A 19,106-nucleotide genomic window follows, 5' to 3' on the forward strand; every position below is an offset into this window, starting at 1 on the left:
TGCTGCTGTTTAGAGAGATGTCTGAGCCTAGGCCTGTCATGATAACAAATTGTGAAACGCGATATATTGCTACAGAGATTTTCTGCGATAAATGATAATATTGAAACTAATGCTGCTATCTGCCACTGACTAAGTAACAATGAAGCAGGATAATCTCAGTAAACAATCTTTAAAAAAACAATATCATTAAAAGGCCTGAGCTGCAACAGATACAGAAAATAAGGAACCAATATTTAGCCATAGAAGTTATTTATTCAGCTCTATCTATTTTTAGTACAACAAATACCCCAAATCACCCCATTTTTGACAAAGAAATTGTACACATGATAAATACTGAGCCTCAAAATACAGTATATAGTTGTAGTTCCAGCTTTCATATATTGAACAATGAGTTGATAGTAATTATGATGCCAGGCCTATCTGGACACGAATGACAGATGTTGTTTGCTACAGGAGAGCTATAATGGAGCAATTAGAGCTGGGCCATATGACAAAAATGTAACTTTTTTTTTCATTATAATGGTTAAATCACAGTTTTCCATTTGGTTCTTTTTCGTTGAACGTGCTCGCCGCTGGCTTGTCACAATGGAGCAGTTCTTGCTTCGCTTGTGATGTTACACACTTTGGCATTAAACTTATTTTGCTTATGCTTAAAATAAATGAGTAAATAACTTGGCAGAAAGAAAACCATAAATAGCAGCAACAGTGATTTAAAAGTGCTATATTATGGGAGATTGACTCTTATGAGCTTTAAGCTGTGTTACAATGGTGCTACCTCCTCAAAAACATACCCGGACTCCGGTTTTATTTCATTCACATGTTTAAGTTATCTTTTATTATAATTCTGTCAGCATTCCAAAGGTCAAAATGCTCTGTTCCACCCTGTGATGTCATGAAGTGGTCGTTTTCAAGTCAGCAGCTGTGTTTTACCTTGTGCAGAGTGCGCTGGATGTGGAGGAGAGATCAAGCAGGGCCAGTCTCTCCTCGCTCTGGAGAAACAGTGGCACGTCAGCTGCTTCCGCTGTCGGACCTGCAGCATGGTGCTCACCGGGGAGTACATCAGCAAGTACGGCCATGTCTTTATACTTTTTTTATATACCACACTCTTTTGTACATTGAAATATATTGTGTTCACATGATATTAAAACTGTTAATAGTCTAAAACTGAGCTGAAGGATACATTCCAAATAGGAAGTTATCATGGGCATGGTGTGAGCCTCGTCATTTTGGTCTTAAAATGAAATGTCTGTATAACCTGCTCTATATGATTCTGGTGTTTTTACTTCACTATTTCATCCTGTTAACACTAGCAACTGGTTAAATTGACAGCATTGCCACCTCCTGCCAAACCAGCTGTGCGGTCAGGAAGGGACGTTACCTTCAACAGCCTTGCTCCAGATTGGCTCTTCGGTTGCTATGATACTCGTGATCAGAATTCCAAATATGGAACTCGGCTCTAAATTCACTCCTATAACCCCGAGTCTCAGTGAGCTTCATTTGACTGGTGCCGAACGCTAAGGGTGACGTCATACTCCCTTCACTTCTTTATACAGTTAATGGGTGGACAATTAGCCTTTACATTTTTAACCTGCCATACCTGGTTCATGGTTAATATCTGTCCGAGTAATATATATATATATATATATATATATATATATATATATATAGTATATATAATATATATATATATATATATATATATATATATAATATATATATATATATATATATATATATATTATATATATATATATATATATATATATATATATATATATATATATATATATATATATATATATATATATATATATATATATATATATGTATGTACACACACACACATGAAACAAAAACTGCTCAAAGTTCAGCCTCTGTCATTGCCAAAGGAACTGAGGTGAGATATTTCTTCACTCAGTTTTATTATATTTTTTTAATTATTATTATTTATTAACAAGTTTTGTGGCAAACACCCATGGAAACTTCCAGCCACAAGATTAATATGACAAGTCTGTTTACCAAATCTATAACAAAACAACATTATTAGGCTCAACATTTGTGGATTTAGTGTCTGTTTTTTTACTTAAAAAAAAAAAAAACAAAGAAACTGAATACTTATAGAGCTTTAAAGGTGTCCTTCTTATGAGTTAATGAGACAAAATTGTACAGTGAGAATGTACTGTTAATAAGATGCCTTATATGAGTTTGTGTTGTGTTTTGTGTGATTGCAGAGATGGAGTGCCGTACTGTGAGGCAGACTACCACGCCCAGTATGGGGTGAAATGTGAGACCTGCAGCAGATACATCAGTGGGAGAGTCCTGGAGGTGAGAGTCATTAAATGTAGAGTACGAAGAGATCAAGGGTATAAAACATAATATAACATAAAAGTCCTTAAAGATACACTGTGTAACTTTTTTATTGGGGATCTGTTACCTGTTTGTTTCTATGGATATGCCATTGCTCTGCCTGGAATGTTCCACAGTATGACATTGAACAGCTCTACTTATGTATATTTATTCAATTACGGCTGGTTTTATAGCTCAAAAAACCTAGAAAAACTGGCATTCTGACTGTGGACGGGGTCGCCTCTCCTCTGATCTGACCTGTAACTTGGTCTGGTTTGGTCTCCATGAAAATAAAAAGGTTTAAGATCATAATGTGAAACATTCCCGATGAAGCAATAACAGTCAACTCACAAAAAAACTCTTTTTGTTTACAAATTATCTTCATCAAAGTCACAAAATTTATCATTTCGAACAACCATACCAACATGCGGAGACTGAACAGAAGGCAGATCAGACGATGTTGAGAAAGTGTGCCATGGGAAAGATGGGGGAGAGGAGAGGGAGAAGAGGAGAGGAAAGAGAGATGCACTTTCTCCAAATGTGTGCCTCATGTGGTTTTAAAGACTTTAAAAAAGACCTGGAATAAGTAATGAAGGCAGAGGAGAGCAGAGTGTGCAGAGCCGTGGAGATTTTAAGAGGAAGTCGAGGGGAGATAATGAGGCACTTGCTTTAAAATAATTGTCTAAATAAAGTACAGATGCTAATTAAACATTTTGGGATAACTTAGGGAGTCTATGGGGAGGCGAGGAAACACAGCGGACTTGTACATTTGTGTTATACATGAAAGACTCAGGGACTACTTGTCAAATGGGCTGGTGTAGTGCTTTGTTCTTGACTGTCAGACTCCCTCGGCTATTTATAGACATATGCTGCCTTTATCTACAAGTCTCTCTCGCTCTCTCCGACTTTCTCTCTCTGCCTTTCTTTCTGTCTGTCTCTCTCTTTCTGTTTCTGTCTCTCTGTCTGTCTGTTTGTCTGTCTGTCTATCTCTTTCAGTCTATCTTCCTCTTAGTCTGTCTCTCTCCATCTATCTCTCTCTCTCTCTCTGTGTGTATCTTTCTGTCTCTGTCTGCCTCTCTGTTGCTCTCTCTCTATATATAAATCTATCTATATAAATATGTATATATCTCTGTTTCTTTCTCCCTGTCTGTCTGTCTCTCTCTCTCTCTCCCTCTTTCTCTCTGTCTCTCTATCTTTGACTTTCTCTTTCTGTCTCTCTGCCTAGCTCTCTCTCTCTGTAACTTTTTCTCTCTTTCTGCCTCTCTCTCTCTAAATATAATATGTATATATCTTTATCTCTCTCTCTCTCCGTGTCTCTCTCCTCTTTCTGTCCCCTGCCTCTCTATCTCTCTCTCTCTCATCCTGTCTCCCTGCCTGTCTCTCTTTCTCTCTCTCTCTCTCTCTCCACCCTCTCTCTCTCTATCAGCCTCTCTCTCTCTCTCTCCCTGTCTGTCTGTCTCTCTCTATCTATCTATCTCTTTCTGTTTCTCTCTCTCTCTCCCTGTCTGTCTGTCTCTCTCTATCTATCTATCTCTTTCTGTTTCTCTCTCTCTCTCTCTGTCTGTCTCCCCCCCCCCTCTCTCCCTGTCTGTCTGTCTCTCTGTGCCTCTCTGTCTTTCTCTTTCTCTCTGTCTCTCTCTACCCGTCTCCCTGCCTCTCCCTCTCTCTCTCTCTCTCTCTCTCTCTCTCTCTATCTATCTATCTATCTATCCCTGTTTCTCTCTCTCTCTCTCTCTCTCTCTCTTTTTTCTGTTTGTCTTTTTATTGTCTCTTGCCCTTTGCCAGTGCAGGGGTCCAGACTCCAGTGGCTTGTTCATTGTATTTCCTTGTCAGGTTTGAATGTTCGTACCAATAGATTTAACCTTAAGAGTGACTGACATATACATACAAACACAGAGCATACAGAATTGTTTTTTAAACGATGTAAGCCGACTAATAAAGGACTAGTCAAACATGTGTAAATGAAACAAACCACAACAGGTATGTTTTTGAAGAGGAAACAACATTATAACATGATTTAAAGCTGATTCAGATCTAAATTGTACTGATTATTCTTAATATTTAGTTTGAATTGTGAGACATGTGTGATACTTCACAAAGATATGACAGTGTGTGATTATGAACGATACATTTCACAAGGCCTCAAAGAATTCCTCACTTATACGAAGACTAAAACTGTAGCCGACTCTAAATAGTACACTAACCCTTCTCAGTAAATACACTCACTTCCCCTTATGTTCCACTATCCCTTTTTACTGACCAAACTTTTTTTTTTTGTCTTTTTGTTTTTTTTACACATATACCTCTAATAATTAAAATGATTCATCAATTATTATGACAGCTGACTCTGTTCTGAATTTTAGCTGTGCTATCTGGCAACATGTTGAAAACCAAAATCTCAAAATGTTTGTGATGTTAAATTTGTGGCCCTGCTCTGCTCTTCACTAACCTGATTCATCAGCCAGTTTCACTTCATACAAACCGTCTCACCTTGCAGCCTGAGATTTCGTTCACTCAATGGTAGGCAGGTACTTTTTTTCATTTAACGAATCGCTGCTATTTGGTCGGGACGTATGTAATGCACCGCTAATGGAGCTAACTGGTATATTAAGCTTTTCCCAAATCCCGTAGGAAGAAGGACAATAACGTCTTTCGCCTTGATAAAATTCACCAAACGTTCTCTTTGTTCCAGCTTTAAATCCTTGATCTTGGGAATCGTTGACAACACAGAATATATGGCTCTTCGCTAATTGGCTGGTGCCCGGACTCGCACTTGCAGGGTTTGCGACTGGTCTAGTGTATTCCAATTCCTGACCTAGTCGCTGGAGAGAAATGAAATTGAGCGGAGGCACTAGGTGGCGCCAGCCTGGCTAGCTATTCACATGTCACTGTGACAAATCTGAAATACCTAATCCAGTGTAACTCCAAAAATAAAGACAAATTATTAATATGGCCATTTATATTATCAGGACTACTTTAAAGGTGCAACTTCCTGGTTGGAGGCCTGTCACCTGCTTGTTTCTATGGATATGTCATTGCTCTGCCTAGAATGTTGCACAATATGACTTTGAACAGCTCTTCCTTAAATGCATTCAATTACAGATGGTTTTATATCTCAAAAATATATAGAAAAACAGGCTGACTGTGAGCAGGGTTGCCTCTCCTCAGATCTGACCTGTAACTTGGTCTGGCACATGAGGATAAAAAGGTTTAATACCATACTGTGAAACATTCCAGAAAAAGCAATAACATCTTCACAGAAAAAGGAATATGATGGACCCTTCACCAGAAAAGTTACACAATGCACCTTTAATTTACACTGACAATACTACTGCTCATTTATAGCAACTGATGCCAGCTTTAATCCATTAATTCTCACAACTGTTAATTCATTCGAGTTTCCAGTTGCTTTAACAGATTTGCAGAACAATTAGATCGCCACACTGCATGGGATGAACACTCGCTGTGCCCACTGCCAGCGTGAATCGAGGACGCTGTCTTATTTCAACTCGGATTTCCAAGTGCAAGCCATAACATTCCTATTTTAGTGTCCCAGTCTTATTTTCAGGACTTCCGGTCATTTATACAGCTCATTACACACTCTAATGGCGAGGTGATATTGTGTGCATGCTGATATAGACAGTGCCAATGCTGGGAAAGGCACGAGGCGGAAAGGAAAGTCAGGCTTCTTGGAGCATCCTTCCTGGTTCTTCTTACAGAGTAACCTGAGACTGGAGGAGATGGAGAGAAAGAGGCAGAGAAGAGAGAGAAAATGACAGAGGGAAGAGCAGATTAGAAGAGAGAGAGAGAGGAGAGAATGAAAAAAGGAAGAAGGTGATTAAAATGCAGTTGAAACATTGTTAAAAAAAAGAGCCCATATTGTGCTACATTTTGAGCTATGTTATCATGTTGTCTCCTCTTCAAAAACATACCCACAATTGAGTTTTGTTTCATTCACACATGTTTAACACACAAATCCTGCATATTTAGTTTTATTTTTACTTTGTTTTTAAACTTCACACAACTTCACTATAATCATTTGAATGCTTGAATTGAATTAATTGTCAATCTGTACTAAACAAAAGGTTAAAAGTAGCTATTAACTTGAAAACCTCCACTTCATGTCATCACAAGGTGGAACAGAGCATTTTAAGCTTTGGAGATGTAGAAATAGCCTGATTTATCAGCCAGTTTCACTTCGTAGAAATCATCTGATCTTGCAGCATTAGAATTCGTTCGATCAATGGTAGGCGGGTACTTTTTTATTTAATCAATCTTTGCTATTTGGTTGTGACTTGTGTAATGCTCCATTAACGGGGTTAACTGGTATATTAAACTTTTCCCAAATCCCGTAGGAAGAAGGGCAATAATGTCTTTCCCCTTGATAAAATTCAACAAACATTCTCTTTGTTCCAGTTTTATATCCTTGATCTTGGGAATTGTTGCCAACACAGAATGTATGGCTCTTCGATGACTGGCTGGTGCCCGGACTTGCACTGCCGGGGTTCTTGCAAACCGTTTAGTGTATTCTGATTCCTGAACTAGTCACTAGAGAGAAATGAAACTAAGCATAGGCACTAGGTGGCGCCATCCTGGCTAATGTAGACAAATAATGTAGACAAACATGTGTGAGTGAAACAAAACACAACTCCAGATATGTTTTTGATGAGGTAACAACATTATAAATAACAAAGCTTAAAGCTCATAGTAAATTATGCGTGATATAGAACCTTTAAAAGAAGTGATCAAAGAGGGATGCTTTCTGAATAACTTAAATATATTTTCTCAGAAAAAGACATATAAAGGGGATTTTTGGTAAGTTGTTGCTTCAGATGGTTTCAGGCTGCATTTTTGTGATCACAGGGTTCAAAGTCATTCTCTTGTCTTGTGTTTTCATTAAATGTGTTTTTTCATGCACAAAGACATGTGTTAGCCTGTGTTTTCAACTACAAAAAGTAATCACAATAGCTTCCCTTAGAGATGTTATTCCTGTGATGAATTTTGCAATGCAGCAGCCCTATGCAGTCCAACAAAAGGAGCTGGCAGATTTGAAGTCAGATCTTATTTTTTATTATTCATTTGCTAATGAAGATTTTATTTCACACAATTACAGGAAGGACCTACTTTTACAATGTATTTGCTGCCTCATTCTTCACTTGTTAACGCCTATTAGTTAAAGGGCCCATATTACCTCATCAGAAACATACTTAGAGTGATGTTTTGTTTCAGTCACACATTTTACACACAAACTCTATATATTTAGACTGAGCTCTTCTCTCAAATGGAAAACACTGTGTTCCACCTACAGGAAGTGCTCCTCTGTGTTTTTAAACGCTTCAGTTGAACCATTTGGATAATTTCAGCCATCATGACATCACAAGGTGGAAAAGAGCATTTTGAGCTCTGCAGATATAGACAGACCAATAAACTAGGATTACTCAAACATATGTGAATGAAACAAAACACAACTCCAGATATGTTTTTGAGAAGTAACAACATTATAACATGGCTAAAAGCTCACAAGAGTCAATCCTGCATATTATAGGACCTGTAAGGATCATAATAGCTGTATTATGGATATTATTGCTTCAACCTTCACCTGTTTTCAACCCAGAAAACATGGTCTTCTCCCACTGAATTGTACATGAATGCAGAATAATTCTTCATGACCATGTCCCCTCTCCTTGACACAGGTCACATGACTGGTTCTATTAATAGCTCTTCTCTCACGGTGCGTCTGAGAGGGTCTGGGGGGCTGAGGTGAGGGGATGGGGGCAAACCTCGGCCACCTGCCCTGCTGCCTGTGTGCGTCCCCGAGTGTTAGGGGTCCTGGGACAGTGAACCAAGTGAAAAGGATGGTCTCGCACACTGAACAGACTTCATACACAAGCTATTCCGTGTGCCCATTTCACCTACACAGACTATCCCCGAGGAGCCATATCGGACATCCAGGACATGTTTCCCGTACCTTTCTCTTTTTGCACGTTTTGTCATGTGACTAGTCTACTGGGACTGAGCTCTAAATGTGGGGTAGAGTAAAGCAATGGTGGTCTGGTGTAAGGACCACAGATGGAAGAAAACATGGGCTGTTCCAAGTACTTAGAGGTTATTTGTTATCAGTTTTGGTTGAACAAGTCTCTTATACCTGTTTTTTTTTTTTTTTGATCTAATATTTGAGATAACTGTTAACTCAAACAAATTTAGGCTTCTCTCAAACAGGAAACACCCTCTTCCACCTTGTGATGTCATGTGGCAACACAGGAAGTGCTCCACCGTGTTGTTAAACTTCAGACACTTTCATTAGAATCATAGTTTCAGCCCTAGCTCTACTAATCAAAAGGTAAACGGTAGCTGTTAAACTGAAAACTGTCACTGCAAGACAACACAAGATATTGGATCATATGGGACCTAATATCATTATGAGTTGAAAAAAGTTTTTTTTTTTTCTTTTTTTCTGTGGCGGTATGAATATATTTTGAACCATTTGCCTTGTGACGTCTGTGTGGTTGATACCCCCCCACCCCGCCCCCGGCAAGTCTCCTCAGTGGTCTCTTGTACCAGTGTGGGGCCGCTGGTGGTCAGGTGCTTAACATTATGAAACATATGGACAGCATGACCCGCTCGTGGTGGGGGAGCCATTTGCAGATTAGCTCTCTCTATGGAGCAACTGTTTATGGTGATAATTTATGTTCGGTCACACCTCTTTTTTCTCTCTGTCTCTCTTGTCTCGTACAGGCCGGGGGGAAGCACTACCACCCCACATGTGCCCGCTGTGCCCGCTGCAAGACCATGTTCAAAGAGGGAGAGGAGATGTACTTGACAGGTGAAACTCAACAACAGATCATCCCATTAGCAGTTTATGTGCATGGGAATAGCCAGAGGTGGATGGTGTCTGCTGAATATTGTTACTTCAGTATATATTCAGTAAGAGTTAAATGTACTTGCAAACTTAACTTTAAATGTACAGAATTTAATTGTTTTCAAATAATATTACCATTTACTTAAGATAAGAACAATCTAGTTTTCGAGAGTGTCTCCAAAAATACTACTACTACCTGTACATTATTAAAACGTCAGCCTAAGAAAACGTCAGCCATAATATGTGATCATACCATAATATATTCATTATGTCAGCAAAAAGTTACATAAAGATGCTCTATGTAACCCGATTAGTACTCAGCCGGCAGCTTGTCTCCAGGCATATGTTTATGTTTAGCCTAGAATCTTCCAGAGTATGGTATTACTCAAATTTATCTCCATAGAGACACGTGACATAGGTGGCACAAGGTTTTTATTGTGACATTCCTGGCTAAGCAATATCTTCTCCATGGAGGCAAGCACCTTCCACCAGAAAAGTTACATAAGGTTACCAAATAACCAAGATAGATAGGTGGATAGATAGATGTAAGAATCTGTTTAATTCAAATCAGTATTGTCACTGTATATAAGTACTATGCATGTGGGAAAAAAATAACAATGATTTTACGCTTGTTTTGTAGGCTCGGAGGTGTGGCACCCATTATGCAAGCAGGCGGCCAGGGCAGAGAAAAGACTCAGGGTGTGTTTGAGTCAATGAGAATCACAACATACAATACAAACTTACAATAACAATTACAAAAAAATCATGTGTCACTTTTAAAACAACGCACCTGTCTCTTCTCCTTCACAGCACAGGCGTCTGTCGGAAGCTTCTATCTCTCCTCCCGGCTCCTCCATCGGCTCTCCCAGTAGAGTTATATGTGTAAGTAACCTATTATCCAGCAGTCTTCAGTCACCTTCAGTGGTAAGCACAAAAGCCCCCCCCCCTGCCCTTTTACCCCCTCCCAAAGCAGTAACACAAGCACCACCCTGAGGCTTGGCTGGTTCAGCACTGACCTGACTCCACTGGCCTGTTCACTGTAGCTTTGTGTGTCACCGCTTACGGCCGTGTTTGTGTCTGTCTCACCTTGCACTCTGCTTTGTGCATGGGAAATCAATATGTGTCAATTACAAGGGCTTTAGTAAACAGAAAAAAATGTTAAATAGTTCGCATTGTTTTTTATTTGTATTTTTTTTATACAAACTAGAAAGACAATTTTATTCAAAGGATTCAAAATGTCTTCACAGAAATGGTCAGATATTATATAAGAGAGATATAAGACTTTGTAAGGATGGGCATCTGTTATAAAACACCTTTATATAAATGCTATTTACTACTAGTAATTTCGTTCTCATTTCAATTCATTAATCTCATTGCACTGTGCACTCAAAGTCCCTTTACATTTAGACATTTAAAATATAAAACATGCTATTGGCAACTTTACTGTTTCTCAAAATGCCAGCAGAAGTAAAAGAATAAGAAATGACAATCACAAAAATCATATTGTTGCATTTCAAATTATGAAATATTAATCTACCCCAATACAAGCCTTGATCAGTTTAAAGGTGCACTGTGTAACTTTCCTGGTGGAGCACTGTTACCGTGCTTGTGCCCATGGACATCTTATTGTTTTGCCTGCAATGTTCCAAAGTAGGGCATTAAATGTATCCAGCCCTATGGAGGCAAGAAAGAGATGGCACTAGGCCAATTTACAGGTGAGATCTGTGAAGCGGTGACCCCACTCACAATAACAACATATGCTTTTAAAGGTATTTTTGTGCAATAAAACACCCATAATTGAATAAATGCATCTTATATAAGTTTAATACCATATTGTGGAACATTATAGGGAAAGCAATAGCATCTCCATGGTGGCAGACATCAAACCTGAAAAGTTACGCAGTGTACCTTTAACCAAGATCTTTATTTTTTTCTTGATTACATTGATTGAAAATACTGTTGTTTTTTACAGGGGACATGATATGCAGTAAACCTATTGTATACCTGGTTAAAATTCATCAGATACCTTTTTATATCACCAATGGTACAATAAATATAAATAAAGTAATATCTTGAATAAGGATATGTATATTATGTATTATGTATATGTGTGTAATTTAGGTGCATGTTTCTCAGTAGTTCAAAGCCTGGCTGTGTTGCATTGAAACCGAGCTAAGTGCTGCTGGTTGCCTGTGCCTTGACATGTCAGGACTGGCCTGCATGTACACAGCTCTAACCCGCTCCCCTCTCATTCTACAATCAATGACCTTTCGTTCTGAGGTGATGGATGAGAGCAAAACGCTGCGTCAGCACTAGCCTGGTCCCCCATACTGTCTTCTCTCTGCTCCTGTGTTACACATGCTAAACTCATGAAGGTCAACTACTTCCAGTGCTGCTGTATGTGGGAGTGTGTAGCCTCAGTGTGCATGCTGTGGTTCAGATTTGTGCTTTTTTTAAAGGTGTTCGATCCTTCTGGTCCCATTCTGTGCCTGTTCTGCATTCAAGTGCTCCTATCCATGGGTTTGAGAGTGACGGAAAATAAATACCATAGCCATCGCAATTAAAGGGTCCATATTATGCTATTTTCTGATCTATGGTATACTGTTGTTTCCTCACCAAAACATACCTGGAGTCTTTTGTTTCATTCACATGTTTAACACACAAACCCAGCATATTTAGGCTGAGCTCTTCTCTCAAAATGAAAATACTGTACCCCACCTTGTGATGTCATGCGGTAATACTGGAAGTCCTCCACTGTGTTTTTAAACTCCATACAACTTCACTTGAATCAATTGGATCATTTCAGCCCTGGAATTACCAATCTTTACTGAACAAAAGCTAGCTGTTAACTTGAAATCTACCACTTCATGACATCACAAGGTGGAAAAGAGCATTCCGAGCTTTGGAGATATAGACAGGCTAATAATAAAGGGTTATTAAAATGTGTGAATGAAACCAAAAACAACTCCAACTTTGATGAGGTAATAGCAGCATTATGAAATGGCTTAAAGCTCACAAAAGTAAATTTTATGTTATATAGGATCTTTGACACAACCAAACTAAATGATCTATCTTTTGAATTTTCAAAAGTACTCAAAAATGTATAATAGAAATTGCAAAAGCATTCAAGAATCCCCAATTCATGTTTATTTCATATACCTAAATGCATACAGCCATAAGCATATTACTTAGAATAATATATATTTGAATAGAATATTTGTCATTTGTGATTTCACAATAAATCAACATTTTCTTGCCCCATTCACTGTTTTTGTTGATGGATGTAATTTGTTGTGATCACATTCTTGGTTATAATAATTACACAAATCAGACTTGATATCAAAATTAACTCTTTAAAGCGAAGCTGCTCTAAATTTTCACCTTGAGGTTTTCAAGAATGATAAGCATTTGGCCATGTTAATGTACAAAGATGTCCGTGGGGCATAAATCACAGATGACTAAAGCTGCATAAGTCTTTTTAATGATCACAAATAAAACTCATCTAAAGTCATAAAACTGTCAGAGATGTTCCACTTGTCAATTCAAGTCAGAATGTTGTAGATGCCATTTCTGCCTGTATCAGCATTTTCCTCCTCTCTGTGAGCACCTGAATGCACCACGCCTCTCTGTGCTCTGTTCATGTGGTTGATCTGTAGGTCTGTCACGATAATACATTTTCAAGAGTGATATTTTGCTGAAATAACAATAAAAGATAATATTGAAACTACAAATTTATGCCACTAATGTAATACCCTTAAAGCAAAAAATAAATATATAAAACAAAAACACGAGCTGCAACAAATAAACAGCAGAATGTAACAGTTTTTTGTTTTTTTTTACATTTTGGTCAATAATAGAACAAAAAACAGTACAGTTGGCAAGCCATTTAACATACATTTGCTTTAGTTATTAGTTTGTGTATAATCAAACTTTTACAGCTCAAATTTTATTGCATTGCCAAAAAATTGCCAAAATATCTTCCTAGTGCAAAGAAAAGGTACATATGATATAAATATTTGTTTTATCATATACGATAAGTTGATATAGTAATTATCGTGACAGGCCTAATTGTGTGTCTTTGTCTCTGTTTTTGGTGTGGTGTTCTGTGTCCTCTCTCCAGGCCAGAGTGGAGAATGACTTCCTAGCTTATAAGGACCTAGCTGCCCTCCCCAGGGTCAAGGCCATTTACGAGGTGCAGCCGCCTGACCTCATATGCTCCTCCTCTTACCAGCCCTACCACAGATACGCCTCCGATGAGAGGCTAGACACTTACAGCTATGGGGAGGTACATTCAAAGCACACGCCTGGACTCAAAAAGACTGACACTACTACTAAAGTTTACCAGGAGATTTAAAGTGGAACTGAGTAACTCTTAAGGGGCCCATTTTATGCTATTTTCATATCTGTTTATAATATTCTTTCCTCATCACAGACATACCTGGAGTTCTGTTTTGTTTCATTCACACATGTTAAACACAGAAATCTGTCATATTTAAAATGAGTTCTTCTCTCGAAAGGAAAACATCTTGTGATGTGACTTGGTAATACAGGAAGTGCTCCACATTTTTGTTTTTCACCTTCACTAGAATTATTTGGATCATTTCAGACCTGGAATTGTCCATTTCTGCTGAAGCTGTTAACTTGAAAACTACTTTCATGACGTCACAAGGTGGAACAGAGTGTTTTGAGCTCAGGAGATGTAGACAGACTAATAATAAATGGTTGTTCAAGTCCGAGGTTTCTTTTTAATGAGGTAACAACATTTTAACATGGTTTACAGCTCACAAGAGCTCAATTTTGCGTAATATAGGACCTTTAATATTAAAGGTGTAGGCAAAATTAGGCATAAACACATAAAAAGTTACTAATAAAAGTTACAGAGTTCCACTTTAAAAACAAAGTTGATGTTGAATATACTTGCTGTAATGCAATGTTCAATCATACTTCTAACTTATTTCAGTCTAATATCTCGGGTTGGCATTTGGGTTTAAATGTTTAATTAGAAGAAGGACTTCACTGGCTGTTCTTTCATGCTCTGGTGCATGATTACAAACTCACTGACATTTATACTTCAAGGTTCAATTAGCTGATTAATTACAGATCATTTCCTCTTTGTCACCTCATCTTTACATTTGTTTGTGAAAGGTTAAAACAGAGAGTTAAGTGTGGAGCTGTGCTGGAAATAAAATTCCACAGTAAAGCATTCAGGAAAAGAATAACAGGATATCAAAAAAATGTGTTTTGTTTTGCCTCTAAATATGTTTATTGGAAGTATACAGTACATTTCACATTGACTAACTTAGAGGTGCATTGTGTAACTTTTTTGGTGGAGGGTCTGCCAGTTGCATTGCTTTGAATTGGAATGTTTCACAGTATGGCATTAAACTTTTCTATCTTCATGGAGACCAAACCAGACCAAGTTACAGGTCAGATCTGTGAAGAGGGAACCTTGCTCACAGCCTGTTTTTCTTGGTATTTTTAGCTATAGAACCACCTGTAATTTGACAAAAGTAAGATAGAGCTGTTTAATATCGTACTGTGGAACATTCTAAGCAGAGCAAGGACATACAAGAAAGGTGATGGACCCCCAACCTAAAAGTTGCACAGTCCAGCTTTGAAGTTTGCTTAACATACATGAATTAGATGGAAAACCGATTACCTGGTGCAGTGGAGCGTTTGGGTTAGGGTATTTTCAGTTATTGTTATGGTTGATTACATACCAAAACATTAGCTGCCTTTAAATTAATTACCAAAATCAGTCAACATGATTGGTAAGATTGGTGTTTCCAGTAGCAACACAAGATCTTAAAACTCACAGTAGTAACAATAATTTGGCAACCACTTTCAACTGACAACGGGATGCACACAACTGCTTTCCAACGGGCAACATTTGTATTCATAAACTCCTCACTGCTAATTGATAAAATAGATTGAAAAAATATTCAATTAAGAAAACCTGGTTGTCAATTCTGCAAATGGCCTCTTGATGCTGACGCTTGATGACTGTGTCCTATATAACTCCATAAATATTAACTGTCCTCTTTCTCATCCCCAGTCTCTCGGGACGCTCTCTCCATATTCTCAGGTAAGCACTATTCCACTCGGGGCAGGTACAGACACATCCGCACCTGCCACGTGAACCTGTCACTCAACTATTTGGCTTGTCCTTACCAGTGGTGGAAGGTGATGAAGGAAAAGTAGTAGTGTACTATACTTAAGTATACATTTTAGGTACCTGTAATTTACTTTTTTTTTTTTTTTAATACTACATTTGTGTGTAGGTATCTTTATTTTCTTCTGCATTTTTGAACAGAAGTAAAAATGTAGAAATATTTATAGTAAAATAATTTAAAAGTAGTTATAGTTTGAGACCTGCTGAAAAGGCTGAGGGTTTATTTTGAACCCATTTAAAATTCAAACAAACAAAAATATACAAATAAAAACAGTTAGGAAAAAAACAATTGTTTTTGTTGAACAAAATTCAGCACAAATCTGTATTAAAATCATTACATTTGAAGCTTTATTTGAGCTCAAAATGTGTGCAAAATATTTATCCTTTTTACTCTAAGCACATCTTAAACATGTCCTTTATAATACTTTTACTTGAGTAGCTTTTTTCATATGATATTTTTACTTTTACTTCAAGATGCACTATGTAACGTTTTTGTTGGGGGCCCATCACCTGCTTCTTTTTATGGATATGTCATTGCTCTGCCTGTAATGTTCCACTGTATGACATTAAACAGCTCTACTTTACATTTATTCATTTACAGGTGGTTTTATAGCTTAAAAATAGCTAGAAAAACAGGCTTTCCGACTGTGAGCGGGGTTGCCTCTCCATAGATCTGACCTGAGCACAATGCACCCTTAAGCAACACGAGCAAAAGTACTTCTTCCACCACTGGTCCTTACTCATTTCCTTTTAAGTATCTTACAGTGATGTCTCTGTGTTTAGGACTATGACAGTTTAGACAAGCAGAGGTGCCCCAGTCCAGGTTACATAGATTCTCCAACATTCAGTCGCCAGGGCATGTCTCCCATCATGCCTCGCTCTCCGCAGCACTATGGCTACACTGGTGAGTTGATGATGTTCTACATGTCTAAATACACACCTTGTATAACTTGTATCAAATATATAAACTGCATTGTAATCTCCATTGCTTTCATTGTCAGTGACCCTTGCATAAATTCATTGATGACTAAAGAATTCAAGGTTTACCAACTAATTGACAATTAACCATCAATGGCTGTCATCTCATCTAACTCTTACACATGTGCACTGACTCAATACACAGTAACAGAGTGGATCAATGGACTGTAGCATTGGCCAAAAGTGTAAACTATGATGCAGTTTTTGAGACAAATTATTACTTCAACAAAATTTGACACTTTTACACAGTTATTTGGTGGAAGTTAATTTAAAATAATAATAAAGTTTATTGAAGACAACTAAATGCAACTAGGTCCTGCTTTCTAATAATGACTGAAGGAGATAGAAGAAAATTTTATTCTAATGCACTGATGAATTGAATCTGGAGTCAAACTAGAGCTGGAAGCATAGAAAAAGGCTCGGCACTCAGAGAAAGCAGATACAGTTCAACATTAATTACAATAGTTTGAAAACAGCAAAATTATCAAAATGCCAAATGGGTCAAATATGGCTTTGGTTGATTAAAGGTATAATAAGCAAAATTGACTATTGTGAGCTTTTAGTCATGCTAGAATGTTACCTAATCAAAACCACACCTGGAGTTAAACCCAACATTTAAGTATAGTGTGACCAAATGTCTGTTTTTCCCAGGACATGTTTTTTGCGTTCTGTCCTGGGCGTCAACATGCCGAAGTGCAAATGTGCATTTAACAATGACTTGTACAAGAAATTCTTCGTTTTCCGTCCCAATCGGGACAAGTGGGAGGCCATGTGCACAGGTTGCGAGGTGAGAGTAGCTCAATGTCGAGGTCCCACCCCCTACCCCCCGTAAGGTATCTGGGTTTTCACAAACGGAAATATGGTCACCCTAACCTATTATTAGTCTGTCTACACCTCCAGACCTCAAAATGCTCTGTTCCACCTTATGATGTCATGAAACGACAGTTTTCAAGTTAACAGCTGCCTTTTGTCTTCAGTTCAGTAAAGATATGCATTTACAGGGCTTATATAAATCATTCTAGTAAAGGTGTATGGAGTTTAAAAACACAATGGAGCACTTCCTGTATTAAAACATGGCATCACAAGGTAGAGTGTCTGACTGAGAGAAGAAATCAGCCTAAATATGTTAAACGTGTGAATGAAACAAAACACAACTCCAGGTATGTTTTTGATGAGGAAACAACATTATGACATAGATCAGAGAATTGCATAATATGGCCTTTTAAATAAACTGTAATGGCCTGTTAGTCACAGTTGATACAGTCAGTCTCTAAGGGCTATCTAGATTAACCAGTAAGGCAAGGCAAGTTTATTTGTGTAGCATAGTTCTTACACAAAGTAATTCAAAGTGCTTTACAGTATAAGAAACGCATTAAAATCACAATACAAACAAAAAAAACATGCTTGCAGTCCCTTGATCCACTCTTTGTACTGTCTATTTGAAAGCTAAACCAAACTGTCATTACACAAGTGGAATAGTTATCCAGAGTCATGTTGTAATTTTGAATGATATTAACGTTTTCATCTGCATGATGCTCTATTAAACCCCTCCCTCATGGTCATTATCCCTCTGCTGTGATTGGCTGTGGCTGGCGGCAGGCTCCGAGAGTGGCAGGAGCTCGCCCTATTACGGCCAAGATGGGCGGTCCAGCACACCCACCACAAACCAGCCCCCCAAACATTTTCATGTACCAGGTAGGAGCCCTCCTCATCTCCTCACTGCACTACTCTCACAATCTCCATGTTTAACCCACTTCACTAATGCTCATCACTCTGACATGGTTTTACTTTCTCTGGGAATAAGAGGTTGTCAAAACGTGTATTTAAGCTCTTGGCATATGTCTCCTTTCATGTACTTTTATTTTATGTTCAGTTCCTCACCCTCCCCATCCCAACACAATCCTCTCTGTGAGTCTTGTTCAACAGTGGTGGAAAGTAACTCTTAGTCTTTTAAGCAAGTGATGTATGCAAATGCTTTCTGATAAATGTTTGTAAAGGTACTTATCAGAGTACAAAGACCATAGACTGTATAATGAAGGGGACTAAGGGACGCAATTCAATTCAATATTAGGAATAGGAATTGATTTACAGACAAAATAGCAAAAATAAAAACACCTGGATCATATAGAGAGGGTTAATATAAACATTTTAAGACCAAAATGAGAAGCCTGACAATAGCCGTTGCAGAGAGAGGGTTAAGTGAATTGGAGTCGATGGAGCTGGAAGAGCGCCCATGCTTACTTCCTGTTTTGGTATAGAGGCTAGTGAGGCTAGCTATGTCCATTTATATATACAGTTTATGGCACAAACATATACTAATCTCAGTATCAGAAATTATTATGAGCAATAGTAGTAGGACAGTTCATTTACATAATCAAGCTAGTGGACTATACAGAAACATAACATTATAAATTTAAAGTACTAGAGTAGCTGTTTAATAGAATAGGTTGTGATATTAGAAATGATTAGAAATAAGGGTAGAGGCATTATCAGTGGCTCTTATTGTTTTGGGTAGTCAAAAAAAAAAAAAAAAAAAAAAAATGCTGATGCTGATATTCTTTTTTATACTTTTTGTAAAGTCTTAGGGTGCACTCACACTAGGACTTTAGAACCGTGTCCAACCACAGATAGCTCCTTAAGTGTAGTACGTTTGGCCCGGTTGGAGGTGGTTGGCCAAAGCACGGCACGGTTGCTCATGTATGCGTACACACACAACTTTACTACGCTATGTGTTATTCATACGAGTGAATA

The 19,106-nt window shown here is 38.0% G+C and overlaps 1 protein-coding gene across 1 annotated transcript in view; it reads left to right on the plus strand.

Moving 5' to 3' along the window:
• ablim3 (actin binding LIM protein family, member 3) overlaps positions 1-19,106 on the plus strand; it is a 78,611-nt gene that overhangs the window by 46,859 nt on the left and 12,646 nt on the right. Inside the window, exons 5-13 of the mRNA XM_055158850.1 lie at positions 940-1,066; positions 2,232-2,325; positions 9,082-9,169; positions 9,846-9,904; positions 10,016-10,087; positions 13,326-13,490; positions 15,261-15,290; positions 16,161-16,281; positions 17,955-18,050. Coding sequence (XP_055014825.1) covers positions 940-1,066; positions 2,232-2,325; positions 9,082-9,169; positions 9,846-9,904; positions 10,016-10,087; positions 13,326-13,490; positions 15,261-15,290; positions 16,161-16,281; positions 17,955-18,050 — 852 coding nt within the window. The remainder of the gene's footprint in view (positions 1-939; positions 1,067-2,231; positions 2,326-9,081; positions 9,170-9,845; positions 9,905-10,015; positions 10,088-13,325; positions 13,491-15,260; positions 15,291-16,160; positions 16,282-17,954; positions 18,051-19,106) is intronic.

The sequence above is a fragment of the Boleophthalmus pectinirostris genome, unplaced genomic scaffold, assembly GCF_026225935.1.
Source record: "Boleophthalmus pectinirostris isolate CB_2022bp ecotype Guang Dong unplaced genomic scaffold, ASM2622593v1 HiC_scaffold_23, whole genome shotgun sequence".
Classification (NCBI taxonomy): Eukaryota; Metazoa; Chordata; class Actinopteri; order Gobiiformes; family Gobiidae; genus Boleophthalmus; species Boleophthalmus pectinirostris.